General features: G+C 41.9%; 1 protein-coding gene and 1 non-coding gene across 2 annotated transcripts in view; both read right to left on the bottom strand.

Annotated features, from left to right (window-relative positions):
• The window catches only part of LOC111967579 (teneurin-3-like), a 229,472-nt gene that overhangs the window by 96,890 nt on the left and 112,077 nt on the right, over positions 1-20,505 (bottom strand). The window contains exons 4-5 of the mRNA XM_070444793.1: positions 18,021-18,249; positions 468-706 (exon numbers count right to left, since the gene is read on the bottom strand). Of these exons, the coding sequence (XP_070300894.1) occupies positions 468-706; positions 18,021-18,249 (468 nt within the window). The remainder of the gene's footprint in view (positions 1-467; positions 707-18,020; positions 18,250-20,505) is intronic.
• trnav-uac (transfer RNA valine (anticodon UAC)) lies at positions 886-960 on the bottom strand. The gene has a single exon. It is a non-coding gene; the product is annotated as a tRNA-Val (tRNA).

Below are 20,505 nucleotides of genomic sequence, written 5' to 3'. Positions count from 1 at the left end.
TTTAGCACAGCCTATACAGTCGTCAGTCAACGCTGATTGAGCTGACTCAAAGCCCATCAGTCAAGTCAACTTGTCTATCAGAAAGTCTATAGTAGAACCTATTGGAATGGGTAAGAGATATCCTGTGTTATAGTGTGGTGGGTGCTGTCAGGAAGTCTCTCCTGAGAACTGACGGCTGTTTCACCACTAAGGTTGAATGGCAAGCCATTTATATTTGCAAAGATACAATCTTTGAAAGGCCTTTGAAAGTAGTTGTCGTACCCGTAGTTGTCCATGTATGTAGGGATGATTGCTCTTATGCTCTTTTCTATACTTAGCTTAGCTTTGGAGAGTGGCTGTTGTAGAGGAGGCCTATAGCTACCTATACTACATAATACACAGTATAAACACAATACAGTGCAAGCAGGAAAGGTCATGGTTAACTACGGACTAATACAACAATGTCAATAAGGAGGGGCTATAGTTACCTATACAATAGCAGAGGATGATTGACAGCAGGACAGCCACGCCCACTGCACTCAGGGCGGTGCACCTCCAGGAACAGTGCTTGGGCGATTTTTTAAACTTGAAAGCCCCTCTAGAGAGGGTGTTTCTGGGTAGGGGGCGTGCCGGTGTGGAGTACACTGCCCCTGTTGCCATGGTGTAACCTGGGGTTGCTGTGCTAAAGAAAGGGGTTGTTCCTGTGCCCGTTTTAAAGAGGAAGTGTCTGGGGAAACAAAACAGAAAATGTATACATGAATATTAGATAATGATGAAGACAGAAAAAAAATATATATTTGGTTATGTATTCCTATTTAACCTTTATTTAATATAAAATATATGCCATTTAGCAGACACTTTTATACAAAAGGTCTTAGTCATCCGTGATTTCTTTTTTCATATATGTGGCCCCAGCGGGAATTGAACCCACAACCCTGGCATTGTAAGTACAATGCCCTACCAACTGAGCCACAGAATACCAAATTATTTATTCCAGGCTAATCTCATTTAAAGGACATCTCTTTTGTAAGAGAAAACATGGACATGTCAGTATTCCAGTATTCCTGTACGAAAGGCCATTATGGGTAATTAAGGAGTTTTAAATCACAAGCACTACCCTGGCCTTGTCTATTAACTTTTTAAACCAATGTGAAACTCTCTGAAATTGACAAATTATGCCTTGATGCCTCTCTTGCTATCACATCGTCCGGCCCTCCACTAATTGTTGGTAAGAATCTTCCTGTTGTGCCACTAATCTGTTGGTGTGATTTTAGGTTCGATAAACAGAGCCATAAGTTTATGATGCCACTCCACAATATGTGTCACTATATTCACAACATTGACAGTTCTGTAAGTCACTTTTGCCAAAAGCATCTGCTAAATGATTTATAAAGCTACAGTATGTCACTCAGTATTCAAACAGGGGTATTCACAGATCTGGCACAGACTGTATGGTGGATTCAGCAGCTTGTTTGAAAAGTTGGAAGTAAAGCGTATTCATGTGTATTATGAGTTCAGGGATCTGGAATATGTCCGTTTTTCTTTTCTCCCAGGTTAATGGATTCATGTCACTGATTGGTCAGAAAAAAGGGGTGGGCGGCATACTTATTTCAGATATATGCAGTGATATTGATTTGAGCATACCGTGAATACTGGGGCCTATTTTCTTGCTGCTTGGCTACGAGAATGCAACAAATGTTGCCATTTCACAGATAGTTGATATTGAATAAAATAGCCAATACAAAAGGTTAGTTCACACTAAATGGATTATTGCATTTCAGGTCCCACTACTCATCTGCAGAATATAAAGCACTGTTGTGCTTTATAGGATAGCAGACTGCGTGCAAACAGTGGTGGCTCAGAGGAAATGTTTTTGGAAATGATCACCAAACAGAGAGGCGGTATAAATGTCTGMGGCTATACACACTGGATGACCATACGTAATCGATTAGAAGGAGCGTGAGCAATGAAGCACATTACTATAGCAATTCGGGCAGCTCTATTGATGTGTGTGCGTTTGTGTCTGTGTGTGTGTGCGTGCGCATGCATGAGTGTGTGAGTCTCATTGAAATGGCCTTCACACAAAAGCGATAGCCAAGGCAGGTTCCCTTTGCTCAACTCACTTCCTTGTAATCAGTTTGACATTTGAAACACTCATGTGGAGGACAAAAGACAAAACATACAGTGGGCGGATTTGGACCTCAGCTAAGCCCCTGCTGTAGGTGAGGGAGTACATTAGAAACAATGAGCACTAACGCCCTTTGACTATGTAATCTACCTATTAGCCACTGCATTGTGTTAGCATCGGCATTGGTGGAATAATACGACTCTTTAAACCGTGACCCGGGCACTCTACCGATGTAGCGGGCACCTAAGTCCATCTCTCTCTTTCCCTTTCACTGTCCCTCAGTCTTTTTCTCTCTTCCTATCAGTAGTTCTCCCTTCCTCGCTCTCTTTCTCTCTCACCCCTTTAATCTTTCACTCTCTCCCTCTCCCTTCCTCTCTTTTTTCTCTCTCCCTATCGCTCTTTCACACTACAACCCCCCCCCCAACCCATGGAACCACCAGCCCCCTCAGCAGGGGACCTGGTAGCAGGTGCTAGCCTAGTGCAGCAGAGCTCATCTGTGTGATGATATTTTCAGGGGGCAGTCCCTTGGTGTTTCTGGACCATTGTGCATGCAAAGATCAGAGTGGCGCCATTTAGGGATGCTTCCCCAGTGCACTCAGGCTGCTGCACATAACTAAGTCAATTTGTTTAATTAGCATTAAGACATGAAACATTGACGTGAGAGATATGTTCATTGCGGACACAAAATACGATTATTTGTTGTGGTGATTTTTTAAAATGATAATCATATAAGAAACCACAATCTTATTAAGTATTTACGAATGCAGTTAATCTAAGCAAATTATATTTAAAAAAACAAGAATAATGATCTTCATTTCCCATGGAAGACAGAGATATACTCCACACTCTATTCTTTCAGGAGTGTGGCACTGATCGTGAAACTATCATTGCATGATTTTCTGACTCGAGACATAATTAGATTTTATGAGCCGACTCCCGACAAGCGAATCTGATGAGGACCGACAGACCATTTATAAAAGTAGCGTGTGGAACCGCAAACGTTGAATTTGTGCCATAATACCTGTTTCAACTGCTCGTTATTAAATATGTGTGACAGAGTTCAACTGGATTCCATAGGACGTATGAGGCAGTCAATGTATAGCCTAACTGCACCTTATTGAGAACAGTATTTATGGTATAGAAAAAATATATATGTTTTATTGTCACATACACTGGATAGGTGCAGTGAAATGTGTTGTTTTATAGGGGCAGACATAGTAGTACGGCGCCACTGGAGCAAATTAGGATTAAGTGCCTTGCTCACGAACACAGACAGATGTTTTACCTTGTCAGCTCTGTATTTGAACCAGCAACCTTTGTCAATTCATCAGGGCATGGACTCCACAAGGTGTCGAAAGCGTTCCACAGGGATGCTGGCCCATTTTGACTCCAATGCTTCMTACAGTTGTGTCAAGTTGGCTGAATGTCCTTTGGGGTGATGGACCATTCTTGATACACATGGGAAACTGTTAATGTCACGTTCCTGACCTTATTTCCTTTATTTTGTCTTTGTTTAGTATGGTCAGGGCGTGAGTTGGGGTGGGAATTCTATGTTATGTGTTTCTATGTTGGGTTCAATGTATTAGCCTGATATGGTTCTCAATTAGGGGCAGGTGTTTTACGTTTCCTCTGATTGAGAACCATATTAAGGTAGGCTGTTCTCACTGTTTGATGAGTGGGTGATTGTTCCTGTGTCAGTGTTTGTACCACACGGGACTGTTTCGTTTCGTTCGTTCGTGTGTTCCGTCCTGTTCGTGCGTTCATGTGTTTTGTTCTCAAGTTCAGGTCTGTTCACGTCGTTTGTTATTTTGTAGTTTGTTCAAGTGTTTTTCGTCTTCGTTTAAATAAACGTGATTATGTCTTTAAACTACGCTGCATATTGGTCCGATCCTTGCTCCTCTTCAGATGAGGAGAAAGACGAGCGTTACAGTTAAGCGTGAAATACCCGGCAGCGTTGCAGTTCTTGACACAAACCGATGCGCCTGGCACCTACTACCATTCCCAGTTCTATAGGCACTTAAATCTTTTGTTTTGCCCAATCTCCTTCTGAATGGCACAAATACACAATACATGTTTCAATGGTCTCAAGGCATACAAATCCTTCTTTAACCTGTCTCCTCCACTTCGTCTGCACTGATTGAATTGGATTTAAGAAGTGGTATCAATAAGGRATAATAGCTTTCACCTGGATTCACCTGGTCAGTCTATGTCATGGAAAGAGCAGGTGTCCTTAAGGTTTTGAACACTCAGTGTCTAGTGCACACTAGATAGATATCGTAAATCAATTTCACACATTTGGTTAACTTTTAATACTAAACTGATATGGGAGTACATCACATATAAAGAATAATTACCTGGCAAAGTGTATGGGGTTGACTTTCCTCTCGAGGAGAAGAGTAAATCACACAATAATGGATTCAATAGCACGTTTATATAATGGTAATTGAAAATATCCGTATTTCTATAGAGCCGAGCGTTAAAAAGTGGAACCTGAGTGGTTGAAAGCCCTCCACACACGTATAAGATGTGAATGTGTCCATGGTGGTAAATAGTCTGGAACAGAACAGAGCAGGCAACTAATTGAGCACTTTAATGGAAGAGCTGTAGTGTTCTCAGAATGAATTGGAACAAAAGCTTGAGTGGAATAATTTCTGAAGAATATCTATCCGGTTAGGAAACCTGCGTTTCTCACTTTGAAAGTATTAATTGGATTTAATTCAAATGGCGTCTCAAAGCCTAAAACTCTTACATATTTACTAGATTTGTGGAAAGTCAATACATTAGTTAATTGTTCTAAGTCTATTATTTTCCAACAACATGAGGAGGAAGAGTTAGACTTCGCTTGAGAGTCCGAGTATTTCACGCCGTGTTTTGGACAGAGGTTGTTGAATCCCTAAAAATATCAACAACTTGAATACAAAGCGGGGGTACTGAAAAATAATATGGTGGTATAGAAATGGAGGGAAGCAGGTGACAGCTGATATCATAAAACATCAGCTGTTTAAAATAGTTAAGCATGTCTCCTTGTGCGCTCAACATTGGGACATGACAAAAAGAAACACACAGATATGACCACTTGTTGAATTAGGCCTTTCAGGAAATGAGTCAGTCTATTGCCTTTTGACAGCATAGGCAAAGGGCTCTCAATTAAATGACTGCTTTGAGAAGATATCGAGAGAGACACACGGTTTAATGAGTCTAATAAAAACACATGAATGGGGCCCACACGGTTCCTCTTGGATAAACACATTAGTAATTGAATGCAGCTTTTTAATAAGTTAAAATAACAGTTTGTTATTCAAGCATTATGGAATGGGGCCAAATTTGAATGCAAACGCTTTAAAAGACCACATCCTTAATGGGGGCTATAATACGATGAATGTATTATAATGAATCATAACATCAGCTAATGTGGTCAATCATTGTGATTGTCCTAAAAAGCCACGCTAAAAGTTATAGGAGAATGGGTAGTATGGGCACGTTCTAAATGCATGGAAATGATAAAACCCCTGAGACTTTGTTGGTCCCATTGCATTAGTTATCACTATGAGTTGAACAAAGAAAATAAGTTAAACAATTTCTGTAGGTATCTCTATGGGGGTTAACTGAACCAAAACCAGCATGCTGAAAGCCTAATGCATGTTATCTGGTGCTCTTGTTTACATTGAACAACCTAGTAGTTTACAGAACAAATATAGTTGTACGCATAGCTATGGCCATCCCATAAGCCCCCTGATGTTACCATGACACCCGATTCCCTCCCACAGCGAGGTATTTGCTTTAGAGTAAAGTGTGCAGATAGTGATTTCTACCCCGGGCTGATGATAGAGGTGTGCATATGGTTTTGTCAATACCGGCAAGGCAGTAAAGGTCACAGCGATTTTAGTATTCAATTACCGTGTCTTCCTCGGCATGGAAGAACAAATGCTACATAACCCAATTGATTTGGTCCTATCCTGAGAGCATCTTACTGCATGATGCTAAAGAAAAATTCCAAAATTCCACATGTATCTAGATTGTGTAGGAGTACTTTGAGCAAGGGAAACGTCRAGCTGGAATGGATTCATCCACTTGTGTCCTTTCGAAGTAGAACGTAATATACTTTCYKGGAATGTTATGGACATTTTGATGCCCTTTATGGCTTGGGAAAAAATAAMACTGATGTTTTTATGGTGTGGGGAAATGCTAGGCAGAGGCACTTATGACAAAGTAGCTTCTTGTGTAGGACATCTTAAACTGAAAATGATCTATTTAGACCGAAGTGCCTTCTTGTAAGTTACATCAATTTGAATTCATACTGGCCGGCCTCCGTAAACCTGTGCTATTCCATTACCTTATCGCTTTGGATCGTATCGAAAGTTGCAAATCCATCTCCAGGTCATATTTCYTTTCACCTCAAAYGTTTTCTGGTGCTCTAAACAGATTAACTAAACTGATGAGGCAAAGTCCTATCAGAGWCCCTCTAACCATCTCTTATTTTTGATAAGCACAATGTACAATTGCTCAATTGRTTTCTTTGAGAAATAGTGTGGCCCTATACAAAAGAAAAGACTCACCTAGWYGGCATACAGTTGAAGTCGGAAGTTTACATACACCTTATCCAAATACATTTMAACTCAGTTTTTCACAATTCCTGACATTTAATCCTAGTAAAATGTCCCTGTCTTAGGTCAGTTAGGATCAACACTTTATTTTAAGAATGTGAAATGTCAGAATAATAGTAGAGAGAATGATTTATTTCAGCTTTTATTTTTTTCAACACATTCCCAGTGGGTCAGAAGTTTACATACACTCAATTAGTATTTGGTAGCATTGCATTTAATTTGTTTAACTTGGGTCAAACGTTTTGTGAGCCTTTCCACAAAGCTTCCCACAATAAGTTGGTGAATTTGAGCCCATTCCTACCTGACAGAGTTGGTGTAACTGAGTCAGGTTTTAGGCCCTCTCTTGCTCGCACACGCTTTTTCAGTTCTGCCACACATTTTATAAGGATTGAGGTCAGGGCTTTGTGATGGACACTCCAATACCTTGACTTTGTTGTCCTTAAGCCTTTGCCACAACTTTGGAAGTATGCTTGGGTCATTATCCATTTGGAAGACCCATTTGCGACCAAGCTTTAAATTCCTGACTGATGTCTTGAGATGTTGCTTCAATATATCCACGTAATTTTTCGTCTTCATGATGACATCTATTTTGTAAGTGCACCAGCCCCTCCTGCAGCAAAGCACCCCACAAACAGATTTTAACATAACAATGGTCATTATGGCCAAACAGTTCTACACTTTGTATCTCATCAGACCAGAGGACATTTCTCCAAAAAGTACGATATTTGTCCCCATGTGCAGTTGCAAACCATAGTCTGGCTTTTTTTTATGGCGGTTTTGGAGCAGTGACTTCTTCCTTGCTGAGTGGCCTTTCAGATGATGTCGATATAGGACTCGTTTTACTGTGGATATAGATACTTTTGTACCCGTTTCCTCCAGCATCTTCACAAGGTCCTTTGCTGTTGTTCTGGGATTGATTTGCACTTTTTGCACCAAAGTACGTTCATCTCTAGGAGACAGAACGCGTCTCCTTCCTGAGCGGTATGATGGCTGCSTGGTCCCATGGTGTTTATATACTTGTGTACTATTGTTTGTACAGATGAACGTGGTACCTTCAGGCGTTTGGAAATTGCTCCCCAGGATGAACCAGACTTGCGGAGGTCTACAATTTATTTTTCTGAGGTCTTGGTTGATTTCTTTWGATTTTTCCATGATGTCAAGCAAAGAGGCACTGAGTTTGAAGGTAGGCCTTGAAATATATCCACAGGTACACCTCCAATTGACTCAAATTATGTCAATTAGCCTATCAGAAGCTTCTAAAGCCATGCCATCATTTTCTGGAATTGTTCAAGCTGTTTAAAGGCACAGTCAACTTAGTGTATGACCCACTGGAATTGTGATACAGTGAATTATAAGTGAAATAATCTGTCTGTAAACAATTGTCGGTAAAATTACTTGTGTCATCCACAAAGTAGATGTCCTAACCGACGTGCCAAAACTATAGTTTGTTAACAAGAAATTTGTGGAGTGGTTGAAAAATGAGTTTTAATGACTCCAACCTAACTGTATGTAAACCTCCGACTTAAACTGTATTAAATATGACAACAGTGGTGTGTATTCATGGGTGCCAAGGGAAACCTGGCTTCCCAAAAAATTGACCAAGAAAKAATTATGTATCATTCATCTCTCTTTGTTTTCATACTTTTTCTTAAATTAAATTWAAATTTGCATCTCACCGGAGAAAGCATCCAAGTGAGGGAAATAGCGCTACTCTGTCTCTGTATGTGTAGGCCATCKATCTGATGCTGTCTAGTTAAAAAGAGTTGCCACCCGTAGCATTGAATGCCTCCCTTGGAAAATAGCCAATCAGCCTTGAGCTTAAATGTGTGAACTCAACTGTGAATGGTCCTGGCGCACCAAAGAAAAGTGTCAAGTGAAGCCAGTTTGTATTTGGCWTYATTCCTATCACATCGAGAGAAATATGTAATTGACAGAAAGAACTTGGTGGCTAGCTAGCTACAATTGTCACTTTCCTAAAATAGCCATGGGTTTGGACTTAYTTTGGTTGGGTTTGGTTTKACWTAATTCTCCATACTGGCCATACGGCGATTCTGATGGCGATAAATTAATTATTTGTGCCCCTGGACTGATAGGACGGAAGTTCAATATGTAGCTAGATGTAAAAGGCTTATGTTAACTACCTAACTTTTCCCATGAAAGGAAGCTAGGCTAGCGAGCAAGCATTTTAGCCAGGTAGCCTAGCACAACAAAAAATAAAAGGGTGTACTGTATGACAGAGTACATTTCATCAACTTGATAGAGAGGAGGATTGCATTGACGTTTCTCTACAAGTAGGGTGAGTCAACATGTTTTTTCTACCTCAACGAACGAACGAACACACACACACACACACACACACACATCATATTTAGCTTACTAAATAGTTTTAGGTTTCTTTTGTTGTCACTGTATAGTGACTGTATAGACTAAGTATAGGTGATTTGATGATGTTGAAGTTGAAATGGTGCTGGAATAGTGGAGGCATCTCCTGTTTCCTTTGTGACTTGCGGAAACTCTTTGGTTAKAAATCAATAGCTATTTAGTAGCMCAAAAATGTCAGAAACATTAACTTGCTTGAACATGTTGTGACTTTCTGTTACATTAAAAATAACAAGGAAAAGAGGGCACACTGCTGCTCATGCGCCCAGGTGATTTTATTATAACGTTTCGACCCGTATATCTTCATCAGGCATCCTAAGGGTTGAATCGTTATGATAAAATCACCTGGGCGCATGAGCAGCAAAGTGCAGTGTTTTCCTTTTTATTTTTCATGAACTCACCTACAACTCTCGAGCCTGCAAAAAGTACTTGGATGTGCACATGTTAGTCAGATTTTGTACTGTTTGTCACATGCAATATACTTTGTGGACTTCACCRAACAGAGGTTGCTCTCCAGTTTTGTGATGAAACAAAAGGTGTGGTTGAATTTATTCTGCCACTGTGCCTTATTGTCTCGGCCTTGGGCCTGTATGTTATGGTCACAAGGCATATAAACTAACAGGTTATAGAGCAAACCACGCAATTATCACAACACATAGGTTTGTAATATAGATTTTTYTTTCTTTGGCTTGGCTTCCCCAGTGATTTTAGCCACGCACCGCTACTGCATGACAACGACCAACAGTTTCACTAAGATGCCAAGGCGGCTGCAATTACACAAAGCATCGTCAAGGCAACTTTGGTTGCTTGCAACGGACTTGCTTGATTGCTTTGCGAAACACACTCCTGCAACTAATCTGCAACTTGGTTAAATTCAGTTGCAACTTTAACTTTTTGCAAATCGTTGCAAGCAACTGCCAATCAAAACAAATGCTTTTGTCACAATCTATTAGATCATTCGGAATGCCGACTCAGTTGTCATGTCAACACAGTTGTCAGTGCTGCAGGAACCATGATCAAGGTGGACAGAATGGACATTTGCCGAAATGGGAGCTGTGTAATTAAATATTGGCATCAGGGCTAGGAAAGGTTTATGTACTTTTCATGGGTTGGCAGACAATGAAGGGTGTCGCTACAAAATGCTTTAAATCCATTTTCTGACATGTTGGTAAATTAGCTTTTATTGTTTGAAGAAATTGGTGTGTTTTTCAGTATGTAATCATGACATGGGGTGGTTCAATGAAGCACATGTATAGTGCCTTCAGAGAGTATTCACACCCCTTGACGTTTTCAACATTTGGTTCTATTGCAAAGTGGGATTAAAATTGATTTCATTGTCATTTTTGGTCAACGATCTAAAAAAAACACTCGAATGTCAAAGTGGAYGAAAAACTCGAACATTTATTATAAAAAATGATGGGAAAAAATGCATTATTAGATATGTTGTTAYGCCGCGCAAACACAGGGGAACCCAAGAGCGGACTCAGATGCGGAAGCAAGGATGAATGAACCAAAATGTTTATTGTACACAGAGATATGGAGTGCAGAACCGGGGAAGCTCAGATGAGTTGCAGAAAACCCAGAAGTGTAGAGTGAGGTTGGAGTTGACTGAGTTGAACAGGGTGAACAGGTCCTGAGGGGAATCCAAGGTGGTGGTGAGAAGTCCAGAGCAAGGTGGTTGGGTGGTGAGATGTGGTACAGGAGACAGGAGACAGAGACAGAGCGGTAACTGCAATGAGGACAAAACGGTGTAAGGCAGGGAAACAAGCACAGCAGAGCAGCGCAACAGGATCTTGATAACGAACAAAAGGCTAGGATAATAACTGACTGAGCAGAGATTACGATCTGGCGGAGTGGAAGAGGCAGGAATGAGTATTTGCAGAGGTCTTGATTTATGGAACGAGTTGCAGCTGATCTGCTCTGACTCCAGCACACCTGTCTCCAACCACACAATCAAACAGAGAGGGAGAGAGAGTACAGGGGGAGAACTGCAGGCCAAGAAGACACCGGACGAACACCAGAGGGCGTAGCAAGAGCAGATGTGACAGTACCCCCCCCCCCCCCCCCTACGGATGCCACCTGGCGCACGACCTGGTTTGTCTGGGTGTGAGGTATAATAATCCTGTACGAGGGAGGGATCCAGAATGTGACGACGGGGCACCCAGCAGCACTCCTCAGGCCCGTATTCCTCCCAGTCCACCAGATACTGCCAACCGCGGCCCCGACGGTGCACTTGCAAAAGTTGCCGGTTAGTATAGGCAGGATGGTCGTTGATGAGCCGAGGGGGTGGAGGAGCAGCTGCAGGAGGGGACAGGAACAGACTGGTTTAATTAAAGATACATGGAAGGTGGGGTGAATTTGAGAGATTCTGGGTGTTTCAGATTAACAGCAGAGGGGTTTATGACATGATCAATTTCAACGGGGCCAATGAATCGGGGAGCTAGTTTTTTTGGACTCCACTTTTAGAGGCAAGTCCTTAGATGAAAGCCATACCCTTTGGCCTGGAGTGTAGACTGGTGCAGCAGCCTGGCGACGGTTAGCTTTGGATTGGGTTCTGGCGGAGGCACGAAGAAGGGCAGCCCGGGCCCTCCTCCAGGTGCGACGACAACTGTGCATGTGGTCCTGGATTGAGGGCACCGCTACTTCAACCTCTTGGGCAGGGAACAAGGGAGGTTGGTAACCTAGAGCACACTCAAAGGGAGACATACCTGATGAGGCGTTGAGAGCATATTCCACCCAGGGTAGCTGGGCACTCCTGGAAGAAGGGTTAGCTGAAGTCACACAGCGTGTAGCAGTTTCCAACTCCTGGTTGGCCTGCTCGGTTTGACCGTTGGTCTGGGGGTGATATCCAGATGAAAGGCTGACCTTAATACCCAGAGCTGTGCAGAAGGCTCTCCATACCTGGGATGTAAACTGGGGTCCTCTGTCAGAAACAATGTCACTAGGGATGCCATGCAACCGCAAAACATGGGATACCAGCAGGTCCTCTCCATGGAGGAAGGAAGCTTGGAGAGGGGAATGAAGTGAGCCACTTTGGAAAAATTGGTAAATAATAGTGTGGATGACTGAGTTACCATTCGATGGGGGAAGTCCAGTGACGAAGTCCAACGCATGTGTGACCAGGGGCGACTGGGTATGGGAAGAGGACAAAGCAGACCAGATGTAGGTTTGGTGGAGGTTTTATTCCGGGCACAGACCGAGCAGGCTGAGATTAATTCCAGAGCGTCTTGCTCCATGGTGGGCCACCAAAATCGATTGTCAATACGATTGTCAATACGGATAGTGAGAGAAATTAGTGTGTCAAGTCCATCAGGCTCCTCTCTGGTCACCAACTCGTCCTTGAGGGTCTCAGTGAGTGCGTTCCGGAATGCTCCCTGAAGGGCCTCATCATTACAGCCGCAGCGATGGTGCGGAACGCACATGCCATATCAGCTACACTCTGAGAGCCTTGACGAAGGGACAGAAGTGGTTTGGCAGCATCCTTTCCACAGACCGGGTGGTCGAAGACCTTCCTCATCTCATCAGTGAATCCACTGTAGGAGAAGCAGATAGATGACTCTCTCCCAACCGCAGTGGCCCAGGAGAGCGCTGCTCCCCGAAGGCATCCAATCAAAAAATAAATCTTGGCTCGTTCACTAGCATAAGAGTAGGGCTGTTACTCAAATACTAGTGAACATTGTACAAGAAAGGCTCTGCAAACGCCAAGATTGCCATCATAACGATCAGGAGTCGGAACAAAAGGCTCCCGGGGTGGAGAAGAGGAACTGGAGACAGGTTGTGAACCTGTAGGACCAGGTAGGTCAGACAGGCTCCGTGAAAACTCCTTGATGTTCTCCAGCAGGGTTTTCAGTGCTTGGTCATGTTGCTCAAGAAGGGTGCCTTGACCAACAAGAATTTGGTGAAGAGTAGGGGAGTCTGCTGGATTCATCTTTTGGCCAGATCGTACTGTTACGCAGAGCGAACACAGGGGAACCCAAGAGCGGACTCAGAAGGCAGGGATGCATGAATCCAAGAGCGGACTCATCCCAGGCAGGGATGAATGAACCTAAATGTTTATTGTACACAGAGAGATATGGAGTGCAGAACCGGGGAAGCTCAGATGAGTTGCAGAAAAACCCGAAGTGTAGAGAGGTTGTATTTGACTGAGTTGAACAGGGTGAACAGGTCCTGAGGGGATTCCAAGGTGGTGGTGAGTAAAATCCAGAGCAAGGTGGTTGGGTGRTGAGATGTGGTACAGAAGACAGGAGCCAGAGACAAAGCGGTAACTGCAATGAGAGGACAAAACGGTGTAAGGCAGGGAAACAAGCACAGCAGAGCAGCGCAACAGGATCTTGATAACAAACAAAAGGCTAGGATAATAACTGACTGAGCAGAGATTACRATCTGGCAGAGTGGAAGAGGCAGGAATGAGTATTTGCAGAGGTCTTGATTTATGGAACGAGTTGCAGCTGATAGGGATCTGCTCTGACTCCAGCACACCTGTCTCCAACCACACAATCAAACAGAGAGGAAGAGAGAGAGAGAGAGAGTACAGGGGAGAACTACAGGTCAAGAAGACACTGGAAAAACACCAGAGGGCGTAGCAAGAGCAGATGTATTCACCCCCATGAGACAATACATGTTAGAAAATCCTTTGGCAGTGATTACAGCTGCGAGTCTTTCTGGGTAAGTCTCTAACAGCTTTGCACACCTGGATTGTACAATATTTGCCTATTACTCTTTATAAAATTCTTCAAGCTCTGTCAAGTTGGTTACTTGTCATTGCTAAAAAGCCATTTCAAGTCTTCCATAGATTTTCAAGATGATATAAGACAAAACTGTAAATAGGCCACTCAGGAACATTCAACGTCGTCTTGGTAAGCAGTGTAGATTTGACCTTGTGTTTCAGGTTATAGTCCTGCTGCAAGGTGAATTGGTCTCCCAGTGTCTGTTGAAAAGAAGATGGAAGAAGGTTTTGCTCTASGATTTAGCCAGTTCTTAGCTGTATTCTTTTCTGTTTCTTTTTATCATAGCAATACCCATAACATGATGCAGCCACCACTATGCCTGAAAATATGAAGAGCGGTACTCATGAATGTGTTGTCTTGGAWTTTCCCCAAACATAATGCTTTGTATTCAGGAGAAAAAGTATATTTCTTTGCCACATMATTTTTTGCAGTATTACTTAAGTGTCTTGTTTTCTTCAGAGTGACCATCGGGWCCTTGATCACCTCCCTGAACAAGGCTCTTCTCCCCCGATTGCTCAGTTTAGCTGGGCGGCCAGCTCTAGGAAGAGTCTTGGTGGTTCCATACTTCTTTCATTTAATAATGATGGAGGCCACTGTGTTCTTGGGGACCTTCAATGCTGCAGACATTTTTTGGTACCCTTACCCAGATCTGTGCCTCGACACAATCCTGTCTCGGAGGTCTACGGACAATTCCTTCGACCTCATGGCTTGGTTTTTGCTCTGACATGCACTGTCAACTGGAACCTTATATAGACGGGTGTGTGCCTTTCCTAATCATGTCMAATCAATTGAATTTACCACAGGTGGACTCCAATGAAGTTGTAGAAACATCAAGGATAATCAATGGAAACAGGATTCACCTGAGTTCAATTTCAAGGCTCATTGGAAAGGGTCTGAATACTTACTGAATACTTATGTAAATAAGATATTTCTGTTTTTTATTATAAAATCTGTTTTCGCATAGTCATTATGGGGTATTGTGTGTAGATTGTTGAGGATTTTATTTATTTAATCCATTTTATAATAAGGCTGTAACGTAACAAAATGTGGGGGTCTGAAAACATTCCGAAGGCACTCTTAGGTTTCACACAGTCAAATGTAACATGTACAAACAATACATGTGACATCAATATTAAAACAATGTACTAATAAATACAAATATACAGTAATGAAATGTATGTAAAACATTGACATTTTAGTCATATAGCAGAGGCTCTTATCAACTTCATGGGCCTAGCCCCCTTTTTTCTCAATTTCCGCCTGAATGATGTGCCCAAAGTAAACTGCTCAGGCCCTGAAGCAAGGATATGCATATAATTGTTACCATTGGAAGGAAAACACTTTGATGTTTGTAGAAATGTTAAAATAATGTGGGAGAATGTAACACAATAGATATGGTAGGAGAAAATCCAAAGAAAAACCAACCAGCATTTAAGAGACCATCCTCTTAGAAATGCAAGAGAAAGGTCATATTGTAAAATAGCTCCCTGTATGCAATTCCTATGGCGTCCACAGGGTGTCAGCAGTCTATGTTCAAGGTTTCAGGCTTGTAACTTCAAAAACGAATAAGAAATAACAGTTTTTGTAATAGGACACAGTCTTGGAAATCCGTGTTTTGCGTGCCATGGCGAAGTTGCGCACCTGCTAAAATTGGTTTCCTATTGAACATACTTCTTTCCAAAATAAATATTATATTTTGATTACATTTTAGGTTGTCTGAAGAGTAAATAGAAATGGATTTTGACTTGTTGAAACAAAGTTTAGGGGTAGATTTTCGGATTATTTTCTCTACAAATTGAACGAGTGGATTATTCAAATCGATGGCGCCAACTAAACAAACTTTTTGGGTTATAACAAATTAWTTTATCTAACAAAACGACACTACATGTTATAGCTGGGACCCTTTGGAAGACAAATCAGAGGAAGATTTTCAAAAAGTAAATWMATKTTTAATCTTTATATGTGAATGTATGAAACCTGTGCCGGTGGATTTCTTTGGGATGTGGGGCGCCGTTCTCAAACAATCGCCATGGCATGTTTTCGCTGTAACAGCTACTGTAAACCGGACAGCGCAGTTATATTAACAAGAATTTAAGCTTTCAGCCGATATAAGACACTTATATGACCTAAATGTTTAAAATCCATAACTATTAGAATTATTTGAATTACGCGCCCTCCAGTTTCACCGGAAGATGTCCCGCTAGYGGGACACCGATCCTTGTTATCGAGGGCGACTGACTGGTAAGTGCATTCATCTTAAGAAATATGGGTGAGTCAACCACATATCACAGTCGAATATACAGGATACGAACATTCCATTCCAGCAAAACAATAGATATATAGCGTTTTGCAAAAAAAMKTATTTTCACTCACACCTAAAACCTATGAATTATAAAATCTGAGAACAGTAATATTTTACTCACACAYGAAGGTACCCATGAGAAATCATTTTTAATGAAAAAACAAAAATGTGGAAAATTGGAGGATATAGAGTTATTGAAATAAACTTTTCAAATGTATTTTTGTTTGCAAACCCAGAACTTTCTGACCAGTTTCGACTGAAATTGTTAAACAAGAACTGCACTAGCTTGATAAAGTTCTATCTATTTTAATGTGGGCTAATTTGTCTAAATTGATCCTCATACAATAACCAAACGGTTGGATAAACCAATAATTTCTGAAATCACAAAGTTATGTAGCAGGTGACATTAGCTCTATTTGCACAGGACTTGCATTACTTTAGAATGTCGGTTATGTAAAAAAAAAAAGGTTATTCTGGATGGAATTATTACTCACCCCATGTCATCTGCTGCATTACATTGTGATTTCACAAATTATTTGCTTGTTCAACTGTTTCGTTATTGTATAAGGTTTGATTTAGACAAAATACTGTCTGTACAATTTAGCTAGCTAGACAAAATGAAATTGCCAGCACTGTTTGATCAAGTTAGCTAGCAATGAGGTAACCCAGCTAGCAACAAATTTGCTAGCTAGTGCAGCTCATGATGAACAAGGGGGCCCCCTCAGTTGAAATTGGTCAGAGAGGGGTCTGGATTCACATACAAAAGTTACATTTTTGACTTCCAAACCATGTACCTTAACTGACAGCTGTGTTGTTGATTGGCTGTTGCAGAAAGTTGAGAAGTTTTAACTGGATGCAACCAAGTAGCAGATGAGTTGATTATTAGTTTCAGGGGGGGTTTCATAGAGCAATCAAGAAGCAACTCAGCTGCAAGCAACTAAAATTGTGTGTAAGTTGTGTTGTGTAACTGCAGCCTAAGGAGACATAAAAGAGATGCACCCATGGCCGGTCTTAGCATTTTAGCGGGATTTGATTGGGGCAGTTTTAAAGCTRATTTCCTGCAATTCTACACAGTTTGCCACGCCATGTTAATGATATCTGAGTSAGCGTGACTAACAAAAYCAATGGGGGCCCCCTGGAGGTCAGGGYCCCTTTAGACAGCTGGCTAGACTAACTTACCAATATTAAAATTGGCTAATGGCTAATTGAGTGACTATCAGTGACTGACATAGCAAGAGAACTGCTGATGCGCAACCAAATTTAGAACATACAYCTTGTGTATTCTACTATTCTAACGCCCAAAAAGTAAATTGAGACCCCGACTGGGGGTGGCTAATGATGGTTTATTAATGATGGTGGTTTGGTTAAAAATGGCCATACTCAGCTTTCTACTCTTGTTCAGTCTCCATTGCTGCCCACGAACAAAAATTAAAAGGATGGCACAAAATAGTCTGTCTAACACCTCYATAGTTAAAAATCAAGGATCAAAACAATGTCGCTGTCGAATTACGTCATTGGTTGAAGTCTTAAAATCTCTAGCCGTTTTCCCGGGAAATGAAACCTAGTCCTGTTTCGGCAAATGAAAAACAAACAAGAACCAGGAAGGCTAGTTTGTGCTGGTTTCGGCACAACCTGGCATGGTTTGGTTATTCTAAAGCAATGTCTTATGCCTGGGGCTGGCCCTGGATGCCCCAGAAGATGCATAGAGAATCGTACACTCAAATTGCAGCGCACCAATCACATTCTTCGCTAAACTTATATATGATATGAAGCTTTCCAGTGGGAATACTGATCTTGCAGATGATTCCTTCCCCAGAGGTGCAGTGGGTCGTCACATCCCCCATATTGTATTGGATGTCACAAACTGTTACAAATCCTCAGGTGCATTGTGGGTCACTCACCTGCTCTCAAGGGCCACATTGCTGTCCAGGACCCAGCTGTCCTGCAGCTGGACACATTCAGCTGTGCTCTGCAACTCAGCCGCCAGGCCAGCCGAGGGGGGCGGGCTCAGGCTCCGCTGATTGGCCAGTGAGCCGCGGCTCAATGATGTAATCGACGGGTGCTGCTTGTGGTGAGTGGGCGGAGCTGGTGGTAGAGGAGGCTGGCCTTGTTGACTGGGCAGTTTTTCTCCTGTTGAAAGGGAAACAGAAAGGCGATTGTAAAGGAGACTGTAAGCACATAATGATAACACTTGAATGTAAAACTAAAACATTGTACTCAGCTAAGTATAGTACAGCTGCCTGGCATTGCATTGGGTTGTTACTATCTTGTGGGGGAGCTGCCTGCAATAGCTTGGTGATTGTGTTCGGTATAAAGCCGTGGCCATCTGACAGACAAAGAAAATGTAAATACAACCTAAAAGTGCACATCAAATGGATGAGGTGACATCACAACATGAAATAAGAGCTTTTTATGGAGACACACATTTCAATTGTAGAAAACACAAAATGGCTGAAGGTTTGGTACTCTTTAAACCAGAAAGCCATTTAGAGAGGCAGCTGTTTCTTTTGGGGTGCTTAACAGAACATTTCATGTTTGATTACAGCTCGAGAAGGCTCTCAAATAACTAATGACCAGAACATCCATTAGAGCGCTCAGAGAACATGTTTTCCAATTTCACACAAAGCTATGTAATTGTCCCCCGGAATGACATGCCATGATTATCCATCCATCGTCGTCGTTAAGAGGTAAAATCTACAAAGCTGACATTTATAATTTGCTCCTGTAAATTCCAAATGGAGTTTGGTTTTAAGGGGCTAGGGCAATCTTTGAGATGATTGACAAAGTCAGGACTTTTCTTGATCTATGTCTGCATTAACAGTAAGATTTTTAAAGGGTAAAGAGCAGGAGTTGAGATGTTAGAACAAAGCTTGGACGCATGCTGGATGTTCTAATGGTCAGCTTATAGTCTTCTAATGGTTTCTACTTGTTATTTTGCCAATTCCAGCCCTGCAGAAAGACCCCAAAAACATTATGACAAGTTATAACCAGCAACATGGACTGTGCTAAAATAATGACAAGAGTGAAGACCAAAAATAACAACTTTGTTTGAAGGACATCGTGCATTGTTTCGGTGGCGCTGCCCATTTTAGTGGTTATGCAAATGGTGTCCCTGTCGGTGTGCAGTTGCCTCACTGCGCCCGTAGACACAATGCAACCCTTCAGCGGCTGACCTACGTTGCTTCCGCAAGGCTGAGGAAACGCACGCAAGTCATTCAGAAAYGATTTTGTACAGGAATTATTTCTATGCTGTAGAATTCATTATGTACCCTGGGCCTCTGGGAAGGGCAGGCAATAGTTGATCTGACAGTGTTCTAYTCCAGGGTTATAACCTATGTAGATATTGCTATAACACCATGCATACTGAGCCACATTTATGAGTAATATCAACAAAGCCAAACTTTTAATGTAAAAGTAAATCAATGAAATGTCAGTAGCTGTTCCATTGTGTAGATGGGTAATAGCAGTGTTAAAAGACATCATTAATGTTAGACATTTCAGTACACTGAAGTGATGGGAGGAAAGAAATCTATAGTTACACTCCGCGATAATATTTTGATTGATATTATATCAATACTTTCACTCCAAATATCGATTTGTACAAAAAATATACACTGAGCAAAAGCATAAAATGCAACATGCAACAATTTCAAAGATTTTATTCAGGTACAGTTCATATAAGGAAATCAGTCAATTGAAATGAATTCAATAGGCCCTAATCTATGGATTCCACATGACTGGGAAAACAGATATACATCGGTTGGTCACAGATACAGGGCGTGGATCAGAAAACCAGTCAGTATCTGGAGTGACCACCATTTCCCTCATGCAGCGTGACACATTTCCTTAGAGTTGACCAGTGGCCTGTGGAATGCTGTCCCACTCCGACAGTATTCAATGGCTGTCCGAAGTTGTTGAATATTAGCAGGAACTGGAACATGCTGTCGTACACGTCAATCCAGAGAATCCCAAACATGCTCAATGGGTAACATGTCTGGTGAGTATGCAGGCAATAGAACTGGGACATTTTCAGCGTCCAGGAATTGTGTACAGATCCTTGCGATATGGGGCTGTGCATTATCATGCTGAAACATGAGGTGATGTAGGTGGATGAATGGCACACAATGGACCTCAGGATCTCGTCACGGTATATCTGTGCATTCAAATTGCCATCAATAAAATGMAATTGTGTTTGCTGTCATGCCTGCCCRTACCGTAACTCAACCGCCACCACGGGGCATGCAGATATGCTTCCCTGAGATGGTTTCGGACAGTTTGTACAGAAAATCTTCAGCTGTGCAAACCCACAGTTTCATCAGCTGTCCGAGTGGCTCGTCTCAGACCATCCAGCAGGTGATGAAGCCAGATGTGGAGGTCCTGGGCTCG

This window comes from Salvelinus sp. IW2-2015, linkage group LG8, assembly GCF_002910315.2.
Source record: "Salvelinus sp. IW2-2015 linkage group LG8, ASM291031v2, whole genome shotgun sequence".
Taxonomy (NCBI): Eukaryota; Metazoa; Chordata; class Actinopteri; order Salmoniformes; family Salmonidae; genus Salvelinus; species Salvelinus sp. IW2-2015.
Note: the sequence above shows the minus strand (reverse complement) of the source record. Positions and strands in the feature narration are given on the sequence as shown.